Raw genomic sequence first — 20,887 nt, forward strand, 5'->3', positions numbered from 1 at the left:
TTGCAGTGGGAGTCGCAACCTACCCTGCCACGCTGGGAGGCTTTGGTGTAATAAATGCAAAAGGGCTTGCTCTTAGGGGGTCCTTCTCCCATGAAGGTCCAGATGTGAGACGCTAGCAGCTGTGATGGTGAGGGGAATGAGCCCCTAGGAGCCGCAGGGCGTGCAGGACAGCACCACTGCTTGTGTCCTGGTGCTTGGTGGAACAGGAGCACCTTTTAGACACCTCCTCCCCGCCAGTATCAGCGAAGCAGCTTCACGTGCTGGGTCTGGGGTCACAGGGATGTGGTTTTAGGAAATGTTTTGCTTTATTCTGACCCTGCTCTGAAAGGTAGCTCGTGCCTCCCAGCTGGCTTCCTTCCAGTCTGGATCATTCAAGTGCCTTAGAGAAAACACAACAGCTTGCCTTAAAGGCTCTCCCTGGATGGGAAGAAGATCTCATTGTCCGGTCAGGAAAATCTCCAGCTGGGAGAAGCAAAGCGTGTGCAGGAAGGGGAGGCTGGTGATGGCAGAAGGGCTGTAGGCTGCAGCACACATTCTCGTCTCCTTCCTGTCCCCTGTGGGCATGCACTCTGCGAGGATGGCTCCCGGGGCCAGCTGGAGAGTTGTGTGCTGGAAATTGAGGTTACAGAGCTTGCACTCGGGCTGAAGGCCGAGGGATGCGCTGCTCTTTCAGGAAAAATAAGCTCTCTGACAAGCCATATAACACAGCCTCGGGTAGGGGCGCAGGGAACGTGCCCCTACAGAAAGAGCCGCCTCCAGTGGAGCTTCTCCCTCCTTGTGCCCTCAAAAAAGCAAACGTACCTGTGGCAAACGGTAACCAAAAGAGAGCAAAACCTCCTGCCTCCCCGCTCCGAGGGGAAGGGCACCCACTCGGTGAGCGATGCCCCACATCAGGCCGGTGGGTTGCTCGCGTTTGCAGGGTGACTCGGCTGCTGAGGAGGGAAGTGCTGAATTCCAGGTGTTGCCTTCTAGGACAAAGAGATTGCAAAGGGCAGGGAAGGCGTTTTGTTTTGTTTTGTTTTTTCAAAAAGCCAAATTTAAGCAAGAAAACAAAGAACTCCCCCCTCCTCCCTCTGTGCTCCCTCCTGTACGTGTGTGAAAGTTATCAGTATTCCGTAGGTTTCCTTAGTGCACTTATTTTACTTGATTTTGTAATTTTTTTTGAAGCAGGGGGGGTTGGATATTACTGCCAAATAAAACAAAATTAAAAAAAAAAAAAAAGACACCGGTGTTGTATTTCTGACAACCCTCATCTTCCTCTTCAAAACCAAGCGAGCAGAACAACGAAAGCAGCTGTCTTTGGTTTTTGGGTACGTTTTGGGTACGTTTATACAGAGGTCTCCATGCAGTGGAAGAATGCAGAAGGACACCAGCTCAATGCCATCGCTCCATCCCACGTGGCATCAGGGAGGCCTCAGCCCAAAAACCTTCTGGTTTGGGCAGTGCCTTTCACAAAACGGGTGGACTAATTGGGAAGAACCCGGAGGCAACCACAACCTGTAACCAGAGGGCTCGTAAATTTGGCTTACAGAGAGCCATCAGCAGCCTTGGGCTAGCTGGGAAGAAAAGCCCTGAATGTTTGTCTGGGAGAAAAGCTGGGTTACCTTGTTCTGCTTGCATGCTCTTTTCAAGGCAGTCTAAAATAATTAGCATTGCCTCTCAGTGTTGCTTTTAACGCTGGAGCAAATAATGCTACGTGGCCTCTGTAGCACCTCCCAGCCTCCCTATACACAGTCTTAACACTTGGCATTCCCTGGGCACCCAGCGCTCCTCTGTAAAATAGGGCTGTTTTAGTACTTTTCTCTCTACTGCTACAATTTCCCAGGATTTTAAAATGGAGTGAAAGGAAGCGCCAGGTACAAATTTAGCTAGATGGCACTATAAATACCACAGTTCTGCAGCGCTGTTGAGCTCCAGTCGGAGAAATGTGTTATTTGAGTGGCTGGTCTAGACTCTGGATGGCATTTTTAAGGTATGTATTACCTTTAATTCTGAAGATGGGATCAAACTGGTCTGTCATAAGACAATTATGTTGAAGAAACAACTATCCTGATACAGGTTCTGCTTTTAGGCAGCTGTCTTTGGGTTTGTATCAGGGATTTCACGGGTGAATCCACCAAGGGGACTGCTGCTCCCTTTCAGGTTCCTCTGTGCACCACGAAGAAGCAAAAGCAGTTTGCTCCCTAAGCCCAGACATCGTCAGGGCAAAAGTTCCCTGGAGCTGTGAATCTTCTTGTCACAGGCTGCTGCTGCTTCTCCCAGCACACGATTACTGATTGCACAGCTTTTAACCCGTGGCCAAAGGGCGACAAACCGAGGTCGTGAATCTCCAGTTGCCTCTGCGCCTAATGTACGCTACCACCAAGGCCCGTTCGGTGCCAGCCTATGAACTACATCAGGCCTCTTCGCCTGCCAGACTTTCAGAGGGAAGATTTGTGGGTTAAATCAGGACTAAAGCTGTGTTTTAATGTCCAGGAAAGGGTATCCCTGGAGATTAGGAAGAACTTCTTTACCGAGAGGGTTGTGAGGCATTGGGATGGGCTGCCCAGGGCAGTGGTGGAGTCACCATCCCTGGAGGTCTTTACAAGATGTTTAGATGTTGAATTTAGTGATAAGGTTTAGTGGAGGGCTTGTTAGTGTTAGGTCAGAGGTTGGACTTGGTGATCTTGAGGTCTCTTCCAACCTAGAAATTCTGTGATTCTGTGATATTCAAGTATCATCTGGATGCATATGGCCCAGGCGAGGTGCTCTAGGTGGCCCTGCTGGAGCTGCTGGTTGGACCGGGTGGCCTCCAAAGCTTCCTGCCAACCTCGGCCACGCAATGTACACCGAGATCCTTCGGAGCCTTTGTTTTTGGGAAGTGTTTTGAGAGATGACACCCGCTCCACACAGCCAAAGGGCTCCTGCGGGAAGCAGGAGGCTCTCTGGTGGCGCCTCAGGGACCAGCACCGCGCTGCGGTGGTGGCACTGAGTGTGGAAAGTTACACTTCATTTTATGGTTAGGAGCAATTTTATTTCTACACATCACTCCACCGAGTACGGTGGAGGAGCCTACACAGGGGCTAGCGGCGTGCACCGACCCCCACCCCCCGCCAGCCCCAAACCCCTTGCTGGCCGCCATCTCAGCCCCGCTTCCCCCAGCCCGCCATGCTCGTTCCGGGGCGGCGGGGACCGCGCAGCCTGCGCGGCGGCGGCTGCGAGGAACCCCGCGCCCTGCATTTCGCCTCCCTCCGGGGCTGGCCATGGCCGGAGGGGGCCGGCGGAGCCCCGCGGGTTCCGGGGCGGAGCGGAGCGGAGGGGCCGAGCGGGATGGCGGCGGCCGAGCCGGAGGAGCCGGCGGTGCCCGAGGAGGATCCGGAGCCAGACCCGGAGCCGGAGGCAGAGCCGGAGCCGGAGCTGGAGCTGTCGGCTGAGCTCCGCTCTCGGCGCAGCGCCGAGGCTCGGCGGCTGGTGCTGTCCCCCCGGCGGCTGTCGGGGCCGCTGCCCGCGGGGCTGTCGCAGTGGTTCCCGGCGCTGGAGCTGCTGGATGTGAGCGGCACGGGGCTGGCGGAGCTGGGCGGGGGGCTGCTGGCCCTGCCTCGCCTCCACACGCTGCTGGCCAAAAACAACCGGCTGGGGGGGCCCGGCTCGCTGCCCAAGGGGCTGGGGCAGGCGCCGCTGGGGCGCTCCCTCCGCGTCCTCAACCTCAGCGGCAACCGCTTCGCCGAGCTGCCCCCCGCCCTGCTGGGGCTGAGGGGGCTGCAGAGCCTCAGCCTGGGCGGCAACCGCCTGCACGGCATCCCGCCCGACATCCAGGAGCTCCGCAGGTGAGGTTACGGGGTCCCTGAGGTGGTTACGGGGGTCCCGGCGCTCGGGCAGGGGTCTGGCGGTGCCGTCCCCTCACGGCAGGGCTGCCGCATAAAGGGGGAGTCTCGGCTTTTTCTCTCTTCAGGAGGAGACGCTTCGAGGACAACAAGGAAAACGAGGCACCAGCTTCATAAAAGAGGAGGACAGTGTCTGTTGTGCACGGGAGATGAGCCCTGTTGCCTCCACAGCACCCGTGGTAGCTGCCCAAATCATATTTGGGATCCCGTTGTTGCCGCTACCTCGTAGGCAGAGGATCCCTGCTGCTGCTGGTTTGAGTTCTCTCAGCCTCTCTTTTTCCCTTCTAACTTTACTTTTCTTCCAAGAAAACAAGCCCCAAGCCCAGTCTTTTCACACTGCTGACCCCAGGGAGGCACCAGGCTGTGCCAGTTGGCATGCGGTGCCCCAACGGGCTGGGCTCGGTGCTCCGTGCCACACTGCTGTCAAGCTACCAGCCTGTGGTTACTCTGCTCTGAAGCACAGATCTTGTCTGTGGCTTTCTTTGGACTGCTCATGCTTGAGCCCCAGGATGATTTTGAGAGGGCAGCTGCAGGCAAAGCGATCGAACTTTGGGTTTATCGCTGCAAAATGATGCGTCAGGTAGAAAAACTAAACCAGACCCGGCTTGTGTCTGCCTCCTGTGTAATCACCGCTAACTCAGTGAACTTCTGCTAGCGTGTCACCACGATAAAATTGAACTTTAGCTCAAGGTAGTGGATTCACGCTCCACCAGGATTGTCAGTTTGTTCACCACCGTGCCATCAGTGACCCTTCTGTGTCAGGGACTGCTTAAATAGCAAAGGGGAGGAGCGCGCTGTGTTGCCAGAGCTGGGAGAAAGCCGCATTCATAATTTAATATTCTTCCACAGGAAACCTGGAATCTGCTCGTTGGAGCCAGATAGCCAGCAACCTCACACCCTTGCCAAAAGGTTAGGAAATAGAGAAGTGTGGAGGGGAGCTGCTGCCAGACCGCATTCCCACCTGCCAACGAGAGAGGTGTCGGCACAGTGAGCGTGCCTAGTGTTGAAGTGGGTAAAATGAGCCTGAGCAGGAGCAGAGCAGGGCCAGCTGCTGTGGCACGGCAGCACAGAGGCTTCTGTTGGACTCTGAGCTCAAGCAGGAGCGAGCTGGGACCTGGTGCAGTTGTTGTCTTTTGTTAGCCTCACAGCTCGAGCTGCAAGGTGTCCATCTCGCAAGCCAAGACTTTGAGCTTTTTTCCATATACCACTTCCCATAAAAGACATTTTTCTCATTTCTCTTGGTCTCCGAGACCACAGAGGAATGCAGGCAGCACTTTGACCGGGCACGTTCCTCCTGCTTGGTGCTGCAGTTCCTGAGGCTAACAGTTCTCTTCTTGTGACCCTGGCAGCTTTGTGTTTGCTCCAGCTGCTGGCTGTGGAGCTGAGCAGAGTTGCAGAGATCTAGAAACATTTCCTGTTTCAAGAGAACGCCTGAGCTCTGATGAGGATTTTCTTAAAAGTTCTTAATAGCTAAACCTCATGTCTTTCCTCTGCTCCCCGTACAGTTTTCTGTTGTAGTTTTTGAAAAGATAACGCTGTTCTTTCCTCCTGGTTCCACCATAAACTAGTTCATGGTGATTTGGAACAGCCTCTTAAGTTTCTGAGAAGTAAGGTAAACGTGGGCTCTGCTGAGGGCTTTTTTATTTGTCTTATGGCTGTGCCAGCTCCCGTGTGCCTGCCACCCACCGCAGTTGCTGTCAGCGAGCAGTGTCACTGCAGTGCGAGGCCTGGGTTGCAGCATTGGCTGTGGCTGTGAATTTAGGGTAGAAAATGCACCGGGTGGGTGAGAGCAGCTCCCTTAAATTGCGTCTGTTGCCAAATAAAAGGTGAGTTTACTGTGGGTGGTCATGAGTGTCATCTCTTCTGCACTTCTCCCTCCAGCGCAGACCTTGCTGTGTTTTCAGCAAGGTGAGGTGTTGTGCCGCTGCTCTGGGCTTGTGTCGCCTTCCTCTGCTGGCCCAGCTGGGGATGTGTGAAGGAGCCTCATGTAGTACAGGGCCAGAAGTGCAGTCAGCTGCTTCTGATGGGCTTGGACAACGTGGCTTTGGGTTTGTGGGTGCACAGATCGCCCTCATCGCTGCGTGCTTTGGAAGACATCTTGCCACGTAAAGGGAAGAAACCTTCACAGCTCAGTGAAATGCCTCAGATCTCGAATACCTTGAACCCTCTGGTGTGAATTTGGAGTTCAGTCTTACTCTTCCAGTTACCACTCACGTACAGCGGAGCACCAGAAGCAAGCAGAAAGAGCAAAGAAAAGGAGCAGGCTCCTTCCAGGCATCTGCCACGTGTTCCTTTCCTTCTTGCTTGGATGCCTTCAGTAAGGCCCTGTTATTCAAGGGCTGGGATCAAAGGCCTCAAGCTCATAACTGGATTCATCCAAGTTTTGTGTGAAGGCTTAGGTGCAATGAAAACCAGAATATTTGCTTTTATTCGGCGTGTTAGACAAGCACGCACTTCAGGGTGGCTGTTACAGTGTGGGAAAAACAGCAAACGGGGCTTTGATAAAGGCGCAGCATTAGGAAATCTGCTCGCTGCCTCCCTTTTTCTTCCCCTCTTCAAACGTTTTGCAAATAGTTTTCAGACAGCTGTTTGATCTGAAATTTGCATGTCAGCAAAGGCTGCGCCGTGCTCTCAGGAATTAGCAAATCGTGGAACAGGGCTGGCAGGAGCGCAGCGTGGGCTGCTTTTAAAGTCCTCCCTTGCATGAGCCGTGGAAACTTCTCGCTGAAAAAAGTTTACCCTAAAAAGACCCGGAGCTATTTCAGGGTCATTGTTTCTTCTTTTTTTTTTTTTAAGATTACCTATTAAGATGCATCTGTTTGATGCCAGCTGTTAAATTTTATCCGAGGGAGCATCTGTCGGGAAACCGGATGGGTTGAGATTTTGAGTATCTTCTACGCCAGAAGATATTCTCTTCCTGGAGCATGACTATGGAAGAGTCACGGTAATTGGTAGGCGTTAAAAATAGCTCCTGTGCTTATTTACCGAGGGTTTGGGGGCTTTTTGCTTTCTTTGTGGTACAGGATGACCTGGAAACACCATGGATATATTCCAGCAAGAACGTACGGTCTCTTGGCGTGTCGTAAGTACGCCTTGCTGCCACCACCTGCATCGTTTCCTAGCTGTGGGAGCATTTCCCTGAGGGAAGAGTCTGCGGTCCTTGTAACGAGAGGAGGCAGGAACGGCGGTGGGACAAGCCTGGCTTCTGGAAGTACAGAAAAATTCCAGCTCTCCTCCCTCTGTGTACACAGCGCTGCACGAGACCTTAGCCGGCTGGTTCAGTGACCACGCGGATTAATGATTGTCAGGAAAACGGGGCCCGAGCTGGACGTGAAGGGTTACTTAAAGCAGCCACTGAGCTCGGTGCTCTCTCCCTGCTGCTCCCCGACCTGCTCTCGTTCAGAAGGGGACGGCTCCCGTCCTGTGACCCTCACCGTGCGGTCAGCGCCGATTACAACGTGGCTGTGTCTCCTTGGAGTCCTCGTCCCGATTAGCTGTGCTCAAACAAGTCTTGGTGCTTCAGTTTGGTTGAGAAATGGCTGCTAGGAATTCCTCTGCTTTGCTCAGCCCAGGCGAGGCTGGGTCCTTCTTCCTAGCAAATTATATTTCAGGGCACGGGGACAGAGGGGTCACAGGTTTCTTCTTCCTACTCAGCTGTGTTTCAGTGGAAGCTGTGAGGATATCTTTACTGCATTTAAAATGAGTTTATTGTCTCAAAATTCCCTCCCTGTGCCTTTCATTTACTTATTTTTATACATCGACCACCTAATTCATCTCTTAAATTGATGTTGGAAATCCTAAGTCCTACATACCAGGCTGGGCCCAGGGAGTTACTGATCTGCAGACCTCTGAGCAGTGATACAGAAGGCAGGTAAAAAGAAAACAAGTTTTAGGAACCCTTAATAAAGGAATTCCATTATCTAGTGGATTTGCAGTTCGGGACAGTTTGTAGCCTGATGCCGGGGCTTTACATCTCAGCTAGTAATGAGTGCTCTCATTACACAGGCTAAAAAGAGTGGATTTGAAAGCTGTGAGCAGTTGGCAGCGGTTTTGCACGCTGAGTTTGTGCTGTAAGCTGATCTGGAAAGTTATGTATTTTGTGGCTTGAAGGGGATTTTGAAAACATTCGCCGCATATTTTGCTGCCCTTGTTCCCTTCCCTGCTAACGTGTGTTTTTAGATGTCTTGTCTTCAAACGCAGAGGACAAGGAGTTAATTATTCACTTTTCCCAGGAAATGGAGACTTGTACACATCTAAAGCTTATTTAAACATTGAAATCCACATTACTGAAATTCCCTTGCCCAACACTTTTCAGCGCGAGCGCCAGCAATGGCACGGAGTTAAAATATGCTAAGGAATTGTATTGTCAGCAGTAAATTCCTGATGGGAGCCAAGCAGCCGAAATCCAACTTTGGGAAACAATGGAGGTCGAAGGAGGAATTTTGGTTAAAATTCTGGGCTTTGTTCTGGGATCAAAATTTAATTAAAAAATAATCTCCTCTTGACGTGCTCCCAGCACAGCAGCCTTACTCCAACCCCCACTCCTCACCTACGGGTTTTTTATGTAGAAAAAAAGGCTACTTTTGCGTGGTGGTTTTATTATTTTATTTATTTTTTCCCCGTGTACTTTCTTGCATGGTTAGAATAACCTCCAAATGTGCTGTCCCATATCAGTCGAAGCAAGCTTCTTAGGGTCAAATTAAGCCACTTCAGAGCCTTAGGTTTCAAACTTAATTTTGTACCCTCTTTGTCATACCCAAGTACGTACAAGAGAGCTTGAGGCAGCCTGAGCTGATTAAAGATTTGAGTCATAACACTCAGGTGTCCAGTGCCTTTCTACAGATGTAACGGTGCCTGCAGGAGACCGGAGGTAAATCTCAACTTTATATGTTACAAAACAGCAGCTTTATTGTATTTACGATGTGTAACAGCTTTTTCTTTTCCCACAGCAAATTATCTCATCCATAGTCAGCTGTGAGTTCGCTTTAAGAAACGCAGGAGACGAGGAGATCTACCATTAAATGAAACTAAGGCAGTGACCTTAATGAGGTGACGCGGTGTCTTCTCTTCTCTTTTTCAGTTTGGAATTTCTGTACCTTGGAGGGAATTTCATTACTTCAATTCCACCTGAATTAGCAAACCTGCCTTCTCTAAGCTATCTCGTCCTGTGTGACAACAAGATCCAGAGCATTCCACCTCAGCTGGCACAGTGAGTATCTACTGCCATCAGCCACCAGCTGTAATTAACTCTTTGAGCTCCTCCTTCTGCTTTGTGTGGATAAAAGCAAGTGGGAGGACCTGGGCTTCAACAGGAAGACCCTTAGTGGTGATCCTCAGCACCACCCTTGCGTGGCCACAAATGTGCAATATGGAGATCTCAAAGTATTATGGAAAAAAACGTCACCAAGCGCACACTGTGAAGTGAATCCATAGATTTGTACAGGCAGCCCTGAAAAGCACCTGGGCAACTCAGGAAAAAATAGCTGCTGTGTTCACAGTGATGGACACTTGGTTTGTTTCATTTTACCCAAAGCCTTCTTGTGTGTGTGTGTTTGTGCTTTTATGCTGTGCCATAATCTGTATTCCCTTGGCATTTCTTATTCTAGGATCTCAGAAAGTTTTAGCATTCCCTGCGTCGTGTGGCACAGCTCTAGAGGATGAGCTACTGCTTTCTCTCTTCACTGCTTTATTCTTGAGGTGCAGTGTTTAATGACTCCAGGTGTCTCGTACTGGCTTCAGAGCATCCTTGGGCACTGTGCTGGCACATTGCTGCGTGCTCTCAGAGAGAACACCGCCTCCGAGAGCCAAGTTACTGCGTGTCACCCATGCAGATGCTAGCCTGGCCTGACCTTGCTGAGCTTTTGGGATCTGGTAGTATCACTGCACAGGGGATGCAGCCGCGAGCGATGAAAGCACGGGGCTTTGCAGAGCTGGCTGCCTACCAGCATTTGTCTTTAATGCATGAGTGAGAGCAGGTGACTTATTCAAAGTGTTGCTTTAAACCATTTTTGATGCTCACACGGGGTAGAGGGAAGCATTATCTGCCACTGAAAGTGCTCTGTTTGTACACTTTTGTTCTTTTATACTGTTTTGAGGGTGTGTGTGGGGACTGTGGGGTGTGTACCGAGAGGCACAGCAGCACGTTTAGGGCTGTTTTTTTAACAGGCATACAAGAGCCAAGCCAAGTTTTGTATGGCATTGTGTGTGCTGGAGCAACAGAGCCTCTTTTAGTGTGGATTTATGCTTTAGAAAGACGAAAAAACAAAAAACAAAGGATAGAGTTTGGCAGGAGCGGGGAGAGTTTTCAGGTCTGTGTGTGATGCAACTGCGGAATGATTTTGCTTGCACATCCTGACGGGGTTTCCATCTCCATCCTCAGGCTGCATTCCCTGCGTTCCCTTAGCCTGCACAACAACCTCCTGACTTACCTCCCTCGAGAGATCCTTAACCTGGTCCACCTGGAAGAGCTGAGCTTGCGTGGCAACCCGCTGGTGGTTCGCTTCGTGCGTGACCTGACCTACAATCCCCCGAGCCTTCAGGAGCTGGCCGGGCGCACGATTAAAACCCGCAACGTGCCCTACGCTCCCAGCGATCTCCCGGAGAATCTCGTCCGCTATCTGAGCTTGGCCAGCAACTGTCCCAACCCGAAATGTGGCGGTAAGTTCGCCTTCGCTGCTCTGCTGCCTGCTTTCTGCCTGGTGGGTCTGCTTTTCCCTCTGGCTTGCTGTGTTTTTTAGCATGTGTAGTACCTGTGTGGAGAGGACTTTGTAGATAAGCCTGGAATCCTCCAGCTTAATTTGGCTTAATGCTTAATCTTTATCCAGAGTAAATGATCTGTGCATTTGGCCTTGAGGAGATTAAGGAAAATCATTAATTAATATCCACCTTGCAGCCATAAAGCAGTCCGTTATCTTATCTCCTTATAGGACAGTATCAAAGCAGGCTTCGTAAGCAAAGGTGGAAGGGCTGGAACTTGTGTTGGAAAAGCAATAAAGGCTCCCTTTTTTTAGAGCTTTGCACAGCTTGGAATAATAGTGGATTGTTTTTTTTATTTTTGCTCTTTTCTCACTCATCCTTATAAACCAGCGCAGTACTGCAGCGTGGCTCTGGCACTGCAGGAGAAAAGATTGCTCCAAAGCAGCCAGGACTTAAAACACTGCTGGGAACTTCTGAAAATGTCAGTGTCTAAAATCACTCCCTGTGACAGGAGGAGAAGGTAATTGTGCGTTACAGCAACACCGTTGCCATGGAAAACCGCATCCAAACTCAGCATGGTGACTTCACTCAAGCAGAAGAGAAGTGGAGCCATGAAAGGGAGAGGGGCTATTTGTGGGCACGACGTTGCTAGCTGGTAGAGGAGGCTTTACAAATTTTGAAAACAGGGCGAGCGAATTAAACCAACATTTGAGGAGAAGCTTGCGAATTCCCAGCCTGGGATTGCTCCTTAATGGTTAGAAGGAACTGGCTCATTCTTTGAAAGCAGATGCCCTGCGTCTTTTCACATAGAATTTGCCTTTCTTAAGCGCCTAGTAAATGCATTTTTACAGGATTGCTGTTATTTATTTTACCAAGAAAAGAAATTTCACGTTTTGCATTTCCATAGATGCTCTGTTCCCTTCTTTCTCCCGTATCCTTTCTGCTTCCCCATCCGGTGCTGTGCCAAGTCCTCACTGGAGGCGTTTGCAGCAGACACAGCTGCCTTGCAGAGCTTCGACATTTCTCCTCCCGCCTTCTGATGTGTCGTTGCTGTGCCCTCTGCCCTTCCAGGTGTCTACTTTGACAGCTGCGTCAGGCAGATCAAGTTTGTTGACTTCTGTGGCAAGTACCGCATCCCGCTGATGCACTACCTGTGCTCCCCGGAGTGCTCCTCGCCCTGCAGCTCGGCCTCCCAGAGCTCCACTTCCCAGAGCGAGTCTGACTCTGAGGACGAAGCCAGCGTGGCGGCGCGCAGGATGCAGAAAGTCCTCCTGGGATAGTGGAACGGGAAGCCTGGAAGGAAAACGGCTTTGAAAAGCAATAATGGGATGGCGAAGCGTGAGCCCCTGGCCTCAAGGGGCTCATGAGGAACTGCCCTCGAGTCCTCGTAGGGGACAGAGCACCTTAGCAAGCCTCCGCTTGCTGGGTGCAGTGCTACTTAGAACTAACCGGGTGGCGTGCTGCCTGTGGGGTGCCTGGGGTTGTGAGAAACGTCTGCTGTTTGAGGGGGAGCCCCCCTCGCGCAGGCTGGGGAGGGGGATTTGTTCCGACTGGCAGGTCGAGAAGAGCTCGGTACCCGACACTTCGCTGGGCTTCAGTCATCCTGCAGGGCAGAGGAGGCTGTCCAGATCTCTTGACACTGTGGTAAATCAGAAGCAGGCGAATCACGCCGCGTGAGTGTGCGCGGACCCCAATGTTTTGTCTAACTCTTTGATTCCTCATTGTCTCCTCCGATTTCAGTTACAGGTCTTTGCGCCCATCCACCGCAAACGGGACTTGCTTTTCTGTTGTTGTTGTTGTTGAGGAGAAGATTTCCTCAGCTCTGGTCACTGTTCCTTTGCCTAGAGGCATAGGGCCTCTGTGCTTTTGTAGACGTTACAGACATAGAACTGAGCCACCCTTTTTTCTCCCTTGTTACACCAAGCTGCCCGTAGTGTTTCCTTCTCACTGCATTCCTCGTTCCCCTCCCTCTGCCTCTTCCCACTACACCTGGAGCATTGCTGTCTTTTTGGTGCCTTCAGAAGACAGATGAGTTCTTCTAGTGACACCTGGCATTAGTTTGGACCTGAGGCCCTATGTGCCTGTGCGTGGGACCACGTGTGATGCTCTGCAGCGTGTTCTTGAGCCTCAGCTTACTGGAGCAAGTCTGCTTTTATATCTGAATTGCAGGAAAGGTCTTGATTGGTGTTTCCTGTGCCTAAAGAGCCACATTCCCCCTGCTGAAGGTAGGTCTGCTTGGTACTGGGCTACTTTCTGTCCTTAAATTCAGCTGTTTAAAGCAGACAGAAGTTTACTAACTGGAAGTACCAACAGATGTGCTGTGGAGAATGCTTTTTGTTTTTTGTTTTTTTTTTTTCTTACTTAAAACATTAGAGGAAAAGCCAGTAGGAAGGATATAAGGCACGTTGTCTGAGCATCTTGCTGGAGGTGGTTTTGAAGCCTCTTCCTTATTTATTTGTTTGCATTTGCTCTTGTTGTAATAGATCTGGCAGTCTGTTGGATTGTTCAAGTAGCACATTCAGTTATCTTACACTATGTTTATAGGAAAGCTGCAGAAAATTGTTCAGAAATCTTAAGTACAAAAGAAATACCTGTTAAAAATGTAACTATGAAATAGACAGGTATTTATAGATCTACTTATGGGGCTGTTGTGGTTTTTTCTCACTGAGAGCTGCCCCTTTTATGAACATTTTACAGCAGACAGTCCTTTTGTTGCAGTTTCAGTACAGCAAATCCAACTATGCCTTTGAGTGAAGAGCAGAGTAAATACTTTGTGTTAAGAAACTACATGAACAAGCACAACTTTACTTAGCCCACTTTGGTCCCAAGGGGGAAACTGAAAAACCTGTGCTTCTCTCTTGCATTTGGAAAACACGTGCCTGTTTGGATATCTTATGGCAGCTCTGTGTTAATGGTCCTGTTTAATTATGCTTGACACTTTATTAAAGCACTTTGATAATTCTAATCCTCATAACTAGCTTTAGTGATTTTTTTTTTTTTAATTAATTATTATTAAGCCAGAATTTTTCTTTTAGTGTGACCTGAAGAACAAGGTCTGTGAAACTCTGTACTTTCCAGTCTGACTCGGTGTGCAGGTTTAACTTCTTGCCCTGCATTTCCTTAGCAGTACTGTTCATTTCCCGGGTTTCCTTTGCAGAGAACTAGAATTTGAAGGAAATTATCTGGTTGTAAAATAGCACCTCTTCAGTTATTAATTACTGCAACTTGCTCTAATGATTCCCGCAACACACAAATGCAGAAGAAATTAAATGACGCATGCTCGATGCCTTTCCAAATCACTTTTTAAAGTATATTTTAAGACCTAAAAAGGTGTCAGTACAAAGCAACTGGATATCACTTTAGCAAATTCTGTGAGGTTCGCTTGGAAAGAAGAACCTACAGTTTTTGAGAGAAACTGACTGTGTGCTGTTAGCTAAATTGGGATCGGTGAGCGAGTGGCCTATGCTTTTTTCTTCATCTCTTCTTTCAGGTGCTTCTCCCTGTCCCGAATGAATCTTGTCGTATAAATACTAAAGGACAGGAAACTGATTGCAGAGCCACAACTTCACATTTACTGCTCGTGTAACAGTAGTGAGCAACTACTGTGTGATCTGGAGCTTGTCCCTTGCCAGTGAAAGTGAACCACACCGGTTGAGATCTCAAGATCTCTTGAGCTCAGGGCCATGCCGTGCTGCCTGCCTCTCTCGAGCAGGAGCTGTCTCGAAGTGATGTATTTTTCATTTCACAAAGACAGATTTCACAACCGCTTTGCTGCCACAGCTCCTGTTCATGCAGTAATACCTGTGTGTGTGGCTCTGATTCAGCTCCTTCCTTAGCTGCATTTTCTTGCCTAAAAAAAAAAAAATACTCATCTCTGCCCCAATTCTAACAACACTAATAGGCTAATCGTTTTTTGTAGCTGCTTTACTGTAGCCAGGTCGAAACTTGACAGCTGATGCAGTGGATATCTATGCAATCTGGACTTGATATAAGATGTCTCTTAAAAATTTATATATATTCGTAAATATAGCTAATGATTTTTCTTTGTGCTGCTGGGCTTTAAAGTGCAATTCAAGTAAGTCAGAATTCACAACAATCAGGGACCCGTAAGAAATACAAATGGTTGGTTGGTTTCTTTTCCCCGTAGAAGTGGGTATGAGAGGACTAGAGGTACAGGTTGGTACTGGGGTGGCTAACAAACCAAGCTTCCCCCAGGAGTCAAGATTTTCAGCAATTTTAGCCCCCAAGGCCTGGAAGATGTACTGGACAAGAGAAAACTTGAAAATATGCTGATGGGTGGTAGGTTCCTATCGTCCCCTCCTTGGACACCCTGAGAAGTTAGGCAGTGGTTTTGCCAGCAGCCTGGCTCGTAGCTCCTTTTGTCAGTTTTAAACTTCACCTCCTTCAGATGCGCCTCCAGCTGAAATCTTCGGTCGGTGTTTTGGTATCGCTCCCCGTGTTGCTACAGCAGCCCAGCATGTCTGGCTTTTGAAAATGTCCTTAAACTGAGACACGAGTGTGTGAAGAGAAGTTGCTCATTCCCTCTTCCCCGCAGGGTCCCGGGCCCTGCTGGCATTGTGCCCCTGTCCCGCCGTCTCCTTGCCAAGAGGAGCTGGTGGTGTGTGGCTGAATGCAGGTCCTTCACGCGAACAGTGGGATCAGGCTAAAAAAGAAGCAAAATATCAATTTGACGTGGAGCAGTTTATACAGTTGCCAATTCTTTTATGTTTGTTATTCTTTAATAAGAGGTGAGACTTGAGGAAGTCAGTAATGAATATTTAAACAGACTCTGAAGTGGCCAGATGCAGTTTTTCATGGGCTGCTGTCCTGGTCATTTTGAGTCTTTGAAATCTTGTGTTGAATTATAATGGGAGTAGGGGGGAGGGAGGGGAGAACCAGCTCCTTTTTGTTCCTTACTCTTGTTGGCGATAATGAATGGAAGGAATTTAATCCAATGAAAGTAATGAAACTTAATCCCTGCGCTGTGTCTTTGTTAACCAGTTCAAAGAACTATTTTTAATGCATCTTATTCACACCAGGCAGATGAATTTCTGCCGCCACCACCACCACCCCCAGCTGAAGATACTCCAAATAGACTACTTCAGAATGCACACTAATACAGCAGTAACTCTATCTTGGAAGCCTCTCTATTGATTATTTCATTTGCCTGCCTTACTAGAGGATTGATCTTTTACTGACCTGAATATTAAGGCTAGAAAGGTTCTCATCTAGCCCTCTCATTGAATTTTTATCACGAGCAGTTGTTTTAGGAAGTCTTAAAGTGCCTTATGTTTTTAGAAGTGTACTTTGCTAGGAATGTCTGAATGTAGAATATCTCTAACAGTGTTTCATTATGAGCTGTAAAACAAACGGTAAACACTAAACCAAAAATGTTATTTCTACAGTTGTGTGTGTCCTTTATTTGCCGACATCTCGATGCCTGGTATTGCTGCGAGCAGAACACTTCCAGAATCATAAACATTAAAAATGGGGCTATACGCGGTCTGAGAACAGGTTAGATTTGTCCCCTGCTGTGTAAAACCAAGAGTTGGTGAGACTTCCAGAGGCACTGCCAAAACTCTTGGCTTTTGGGGCCCGTTTTTTACAGAACAGGGAATGTTATGGGCAGGACCCTGTTTTACTTCTGGTATAGCATTGCCAAAGCTTGCTCCAGAGCTTAAAGGTAGCAGTAATTCATGGGCAAGATAACTGTAAGAACAAGAGAAGGCAGTGCGTGGTAGAGTTGTCCAACAATTTGAACCATCAGTTCTGAAGTTCCCAAACCGTTTCACTCTTCTTAATATGCAAACTCAGAAACCTGAAAATTATTTTTTTGAATGTTAATTTTCTGATTGTGTTAACTGTCTTCCCATTTCTTGTGTAATCCCGTGTTTCCCTCTACATCCTTAATAGATTTTTATTTTTTTTTGTGATCTATTGCCAAAAAGTCTCAGATCCTGCAGTGCAGTTACCAGAGGTCAGTGCAGAAACATGGCGTATTGGAAAATCAGACCGTAAAAACAAGAGTAATTTAATAGTAACTTCATCAGAGACTACCTCAGATGTGGGTCAACTTCATATTTAATAAGACCTCTCAAATGGTGCAGCAGCTCCATATAAAATAGCTTAAACCCTTGGGGAATCCAGTGATCTTGCCTGTCACAACCAAGATGGGAATATTTTTGCATCTTTTTGTAACTAATATGAAGATACCCTTCTCGGTACCTTAATAGTTTTTCTGTAATAGCAGAGTCACAGAAATACTGCTTCAGACGAGCCTCTGGTGGTCCCTGTTGCCAGTACTAGCTCAGGTCATGGCGGGTTTGTCTATAGATGTATTAGAAACCTCCAGTGATGAGGCCTATAATCTCTGGGTTTTGATGCTGTTATCTCCTAGAGCAGGAGTTTCTCCAAATGTCCAGCATCTTCTCGAGATTGGTTGCCCCTCTTCTAATCTCAAGAAGTAGTGAATCATGGCTCTCAAACTTCATTTGCTTTTAGCAGGAATGCAATGAGAAGTAAGAGATGAGGTAAGTAGATGCCTGAAGCACCTGCTCAGAAGGTCAGATTGGTATTTCAGGATCACATCGATCTAAAGGGGAATGTCATGTTGATGCTGTGGACATGCACTTGAAGAAGCAGAGCTCTACATTTCCTGGTGGTCACCTAGAGCTGGATTTATGCAACTTTTACTCATCAGTGAGCTAGTGGGTTGCAGTTGCCAAATACTTAAAGAATTTATTGGAAGTTAGTTAGTCTTAGCACTCCCCACAGGTTGCAGTGGAGAAGACCAATGCCGTCCTCAGTCTTTAGTCGCAGTCCGGAGATGCTGTGCTGTCTGAGTGTCCCTTCCTTTCTGATAGCCACTGCTCTCTGGTGACTTTCAGAGAAGATTTAAGTGTACACACTTGTGTACAGCACCTTGCTGCTGCGGTCTCCTCTCCCCCGGTCAGAGAAGCGGAGAGTTTTGATGAGGAGGTCAAACAGCAAACAACATCCCTTTAGGAAGGAGGGAAGGGCAGAGCCCCCGAGGCCTTCCAAGCCGTATTTTGTGTCAGGAGTGCGAGGACACCTCTGGTTTCAGTTCAGTGACTGGGGGAACACTGTGTGCAGGTTCCTTTGCCCTTCTCTTTGTCCTGGCCTGGGGGTACACTGGTGGCAGCTCAGGGCTTGCTGTCAGACTGCCAAAGGATTAATGGATGGTCAGCGTTGCCCAAATGCCCTGTTTGTAGCCCCTTCTTTGGCTGTGTGGATAAAGCTGGACCTGAAGTCAGTACTGACAAACAAGTCGTGTATTTATCCTAAATATTACGCTTGGATCAAAGAGCATCAAAGCCCGGCAAGGCTGGCTGCCATTTGCTTTGGTTCTCCTCACGTTCCCCAGCTCTTTGAGAAGGGCCTGGGGGGGCTCTGCCAGCTCAGCCCTCCGCTCCTAAAACCTACCCAAAGGCTTCGGCGAGCTGATGAAAGCACTTTGTTTTCTGCTAGGTGCAACGCCGCCGAAAGGGGCTGGCTGGAGGATTTTGAAGCGTGCATCGCATGCGTGCGCTCAGACAGGCCCCGTAACCACAGCTGGGAGAGGCAGCGAGGGGCGGCCTGCAAGAGCCGGGCGGCTCGCCGCAGCGTTTTTATCTTCAAACAAACAGGGCAGCGTGCTTTCCAAAGCGACGTTCCCTGGTTGTTCCCTTCAGATATCTGGGGTTAAACCGTGTTCTTTTCTGTTTGTTTGTTTCTTTTTTTTTTCTTCCTTTAAAGCAGCAGCGAGTCTCCTACCCCCAGATACAATCATGAAAGGCCTTGCAAGAACGCCATGTGACCGGGCCGGTTGAAACACGTTTTGAAACAGTCCAGGAAAGGTTGAAACTATTTCGGGTTTTCACAGCTTGCAACCCCATCTGGCTGCTGTGCAGCTTCAGAAACCTGTCCGAAGATAACCCTCCGTGGTGGTTTGGAGGGAAAGGGCAGCCCAAAAAGCCTGGCTGGGGCTGGTGCCGCTGCCTGGTCCCGAGGGCAGCTCGTCGAGCATCCCGCCGCAGACGTTTCATCGTGCTTCTAGGAAAGCAAGCCTTGTTTGGAGGGGAGAGGTATGGCCTTAGGAGGTGAAAACCTTCCACAATCGGCTGCTGCTGGGCTTGTAACAGCAGTGGGTATTTTCATCCCTGAGCCCTGAGGTTTTTATGGCCGGCCACAAGGGGAAAATCTGCTGTGGAACAGATCCAGGAGTGCCTTCGTCTCCTGATAAAGGGCCAGGGGCATTTCACCCTGTTTGTGTGGAGCACTGAAGTCTGCTTCTGCTCTGATTTATTGCTCTAAACTCGGGCTGCGTTAATAGCTGTCTGGCAAAGCCCGGGTGAGGTGCATTCCCCCTCCTGGGCTCCCCGTTTCATGCAGCCAGCTGCAGCTGGTGAGCTCCCCCAGGGAAGAGGGCAGAGGGAAGGACAAGCCGGGCTCCTCCTTGTTTACCTGCACCAGCTGCATGCAAATGCCCCCTGTGCAATGCCATTCGCACAGCAGAGGATTAGCTGGGCTTGCCCTCCCTCAGCATGGAAAAACGAATGTGCAATGTCTGAGGGCAGGGGCAGTTGCTGTAATTCTTGCCGGCGGTGTGGCTGTCCCAAAAACAACCTCTCCTGGGAGCTGGCCACACTGCTAGCAAGGACATGGAAGCAGAGCCCTGGCTGTGAGCAGTGTGCCCGCAGACAAGAGGCATGTAGGCTATACTAGGTGCCTCCTAGGCTCACTAAGTGCCAGGTGGCTTTGCTATTATGCCTTTATTGCATCCGAAAGCTCATTTCTTGAAGAAAGAGGTTGCCCAGCTGCTGGGGACAAAGGTGAAGCCTGATGACACCTTGCCGTGACAAAAAATGAGGCATAGCTGCTCTGGTCTGGCATTATTTAAATGCCATGGTAATGCCTATGGATAGAGGTGAGGAGATGGTGATAGGTGATAGGAGATCCATAGGTGTCCTGACCCAGCAAATCTCGAAGCTAATGGCTGGTTCGTCACCCATGGAAAACCTTCCCCTTCTTCCAGAGGCTCTTCAGACGACTGTAATAGCTGTAGTCCTGGTCAAGGCAACCACAGGAGGTGGACATGGGTCTGTGGTGGCTTTGTTCAAGCAGCACATTAATTCCTGAAGTCCAGAATAATAGCCTGGCAACAAGGAGGCTCACATGACATTGAAAATAAGGCTGTTCTGGTCATCTTTTGCTACCACTACAGGTGCCAGGACAGTATATTTTCCCAAGCCTACTTGCCAGAAACCTGGGGCACCCTTGGGACTAACCAACCACTGCAGAGCTGAGCTGGTGAATTTTATGAGAAACTGTTGACACTGGCACTATTGTCTAGGGTGATAAAGAAAAAAAATAAATATATCCTCTATTGCCCAGGTATTCTCCTTGCAGTAATGTGCCTGAGGATCACAGAGGTTTCCACCTGACTTGCATTTTACATGGCAGCCCAACCATGTCAGCAAGAACTTTCTCTTCTCCCCTTTCCCTTTACAGAAACAGCATTTTCAAGCCTGAAAGTCACGTTGCTTTTGCCATTAACATTTATTTATTTATTTATTTGTAATTCTCCAGGGTGAAAAAAAGCTGACAAATGTCTTTGTGATCTTTTATCCAGTCATAATTTTCTCCTCTATGCAAATTTCATTGGTAAACATCTATTCATGAACTTTTTCAAAGGCTCCTTTTCTTAAGGGAGAAAAAAAAAAATAAATAAAAAAGGGTGTGTTTCTTTTAGTTTTAAAGCCACGATGAATGGCTTTCAAAAGCTTCAGAGAGACTGAGGAGTTTACAACATCAGGGCCGGTGCGTGCAGCTCTATGAAGTCAGTGATTATAATGCTCTTAAATAACAGCAACCTCTCGCAGCCAGAGCTGCTGTTGGTTGTAAAACATTTTCCCATCTCCGTTTCTAAAGTTTGGGTAAAGCAATCTGCTGTAGCTGCTTCAAGTTTCTTGGTAGTAACAAAGTGGCCAGTGCATTTATCTCATACCAATCCTGCACTGGCAATCCTTGAATTTCGAGGCTCGCAGCCCTGGCTTGAAATAACTTTAAGGGACGTGGAAAATCTGCCCTGTGACTTATATTTTAAGTGTAAAATGCGGATGTATTTAGATCAATGCCCATCGCTGTCAAGGTATACTGAAGCAGTTGTTAAATTGGGTGTTGTGCACCCACAGAAAGCTGCAGCAAAGCCACATTTCAAACAATAGTTTTACTTCATGTATTTTTTTGTTGTTGTTGTCCTGGCTCTTGCAAAGAACAAGAGATAATTGGCAACTTGCATGCCAGGGTTGCATTTGCCTTTTTGTGTC

At 48.7% G+C, this 20,887-nt stretch overlaps 1 protein-coding gene across 1 annotated transcript; it reads left to right on the forward strand.

Moving 5' to 3' along the window:
* Positions 1–3,309: 3,309 nt before the first annotated feature.
* LRRC58 (leucine rich repeat containing 58) lies at positions 3,310–15,961 on the forward strand. The gene is made up of 4 exons (XM_032192349.1): positions 3,310–3,806; positions 8,944–9,072; positions 10,243–10,520; positions 11,631–15,961. The coding sequence occupies exons 1-4, from the start codon at positions 3,310–3,312 to the stop codon at positions 11,837–11,839; spliced, it is 1,113 nt and encodes a 370-aa protein (XP_032048240.1). The 3' UTR covers positions 11,840–15,961.
* The last annotated feature ends 4,926 nt before the right edge of the window (positions 15,962–20,887 follow it).

The sequence above is a fragment of the Aythya fuligula genome, chromosome 1, assembly GCF_009819795.1.
Source record: "Aythya fuligula isolate bAytFul2 chromosome 1, bAytFul2.pri, whole genome shotgun sequence".
NCBI lineage: Eukaryota > Metazoa > Chordata > Aves > Anseriformes > Anatidae > Aythya > Aythya fuligula.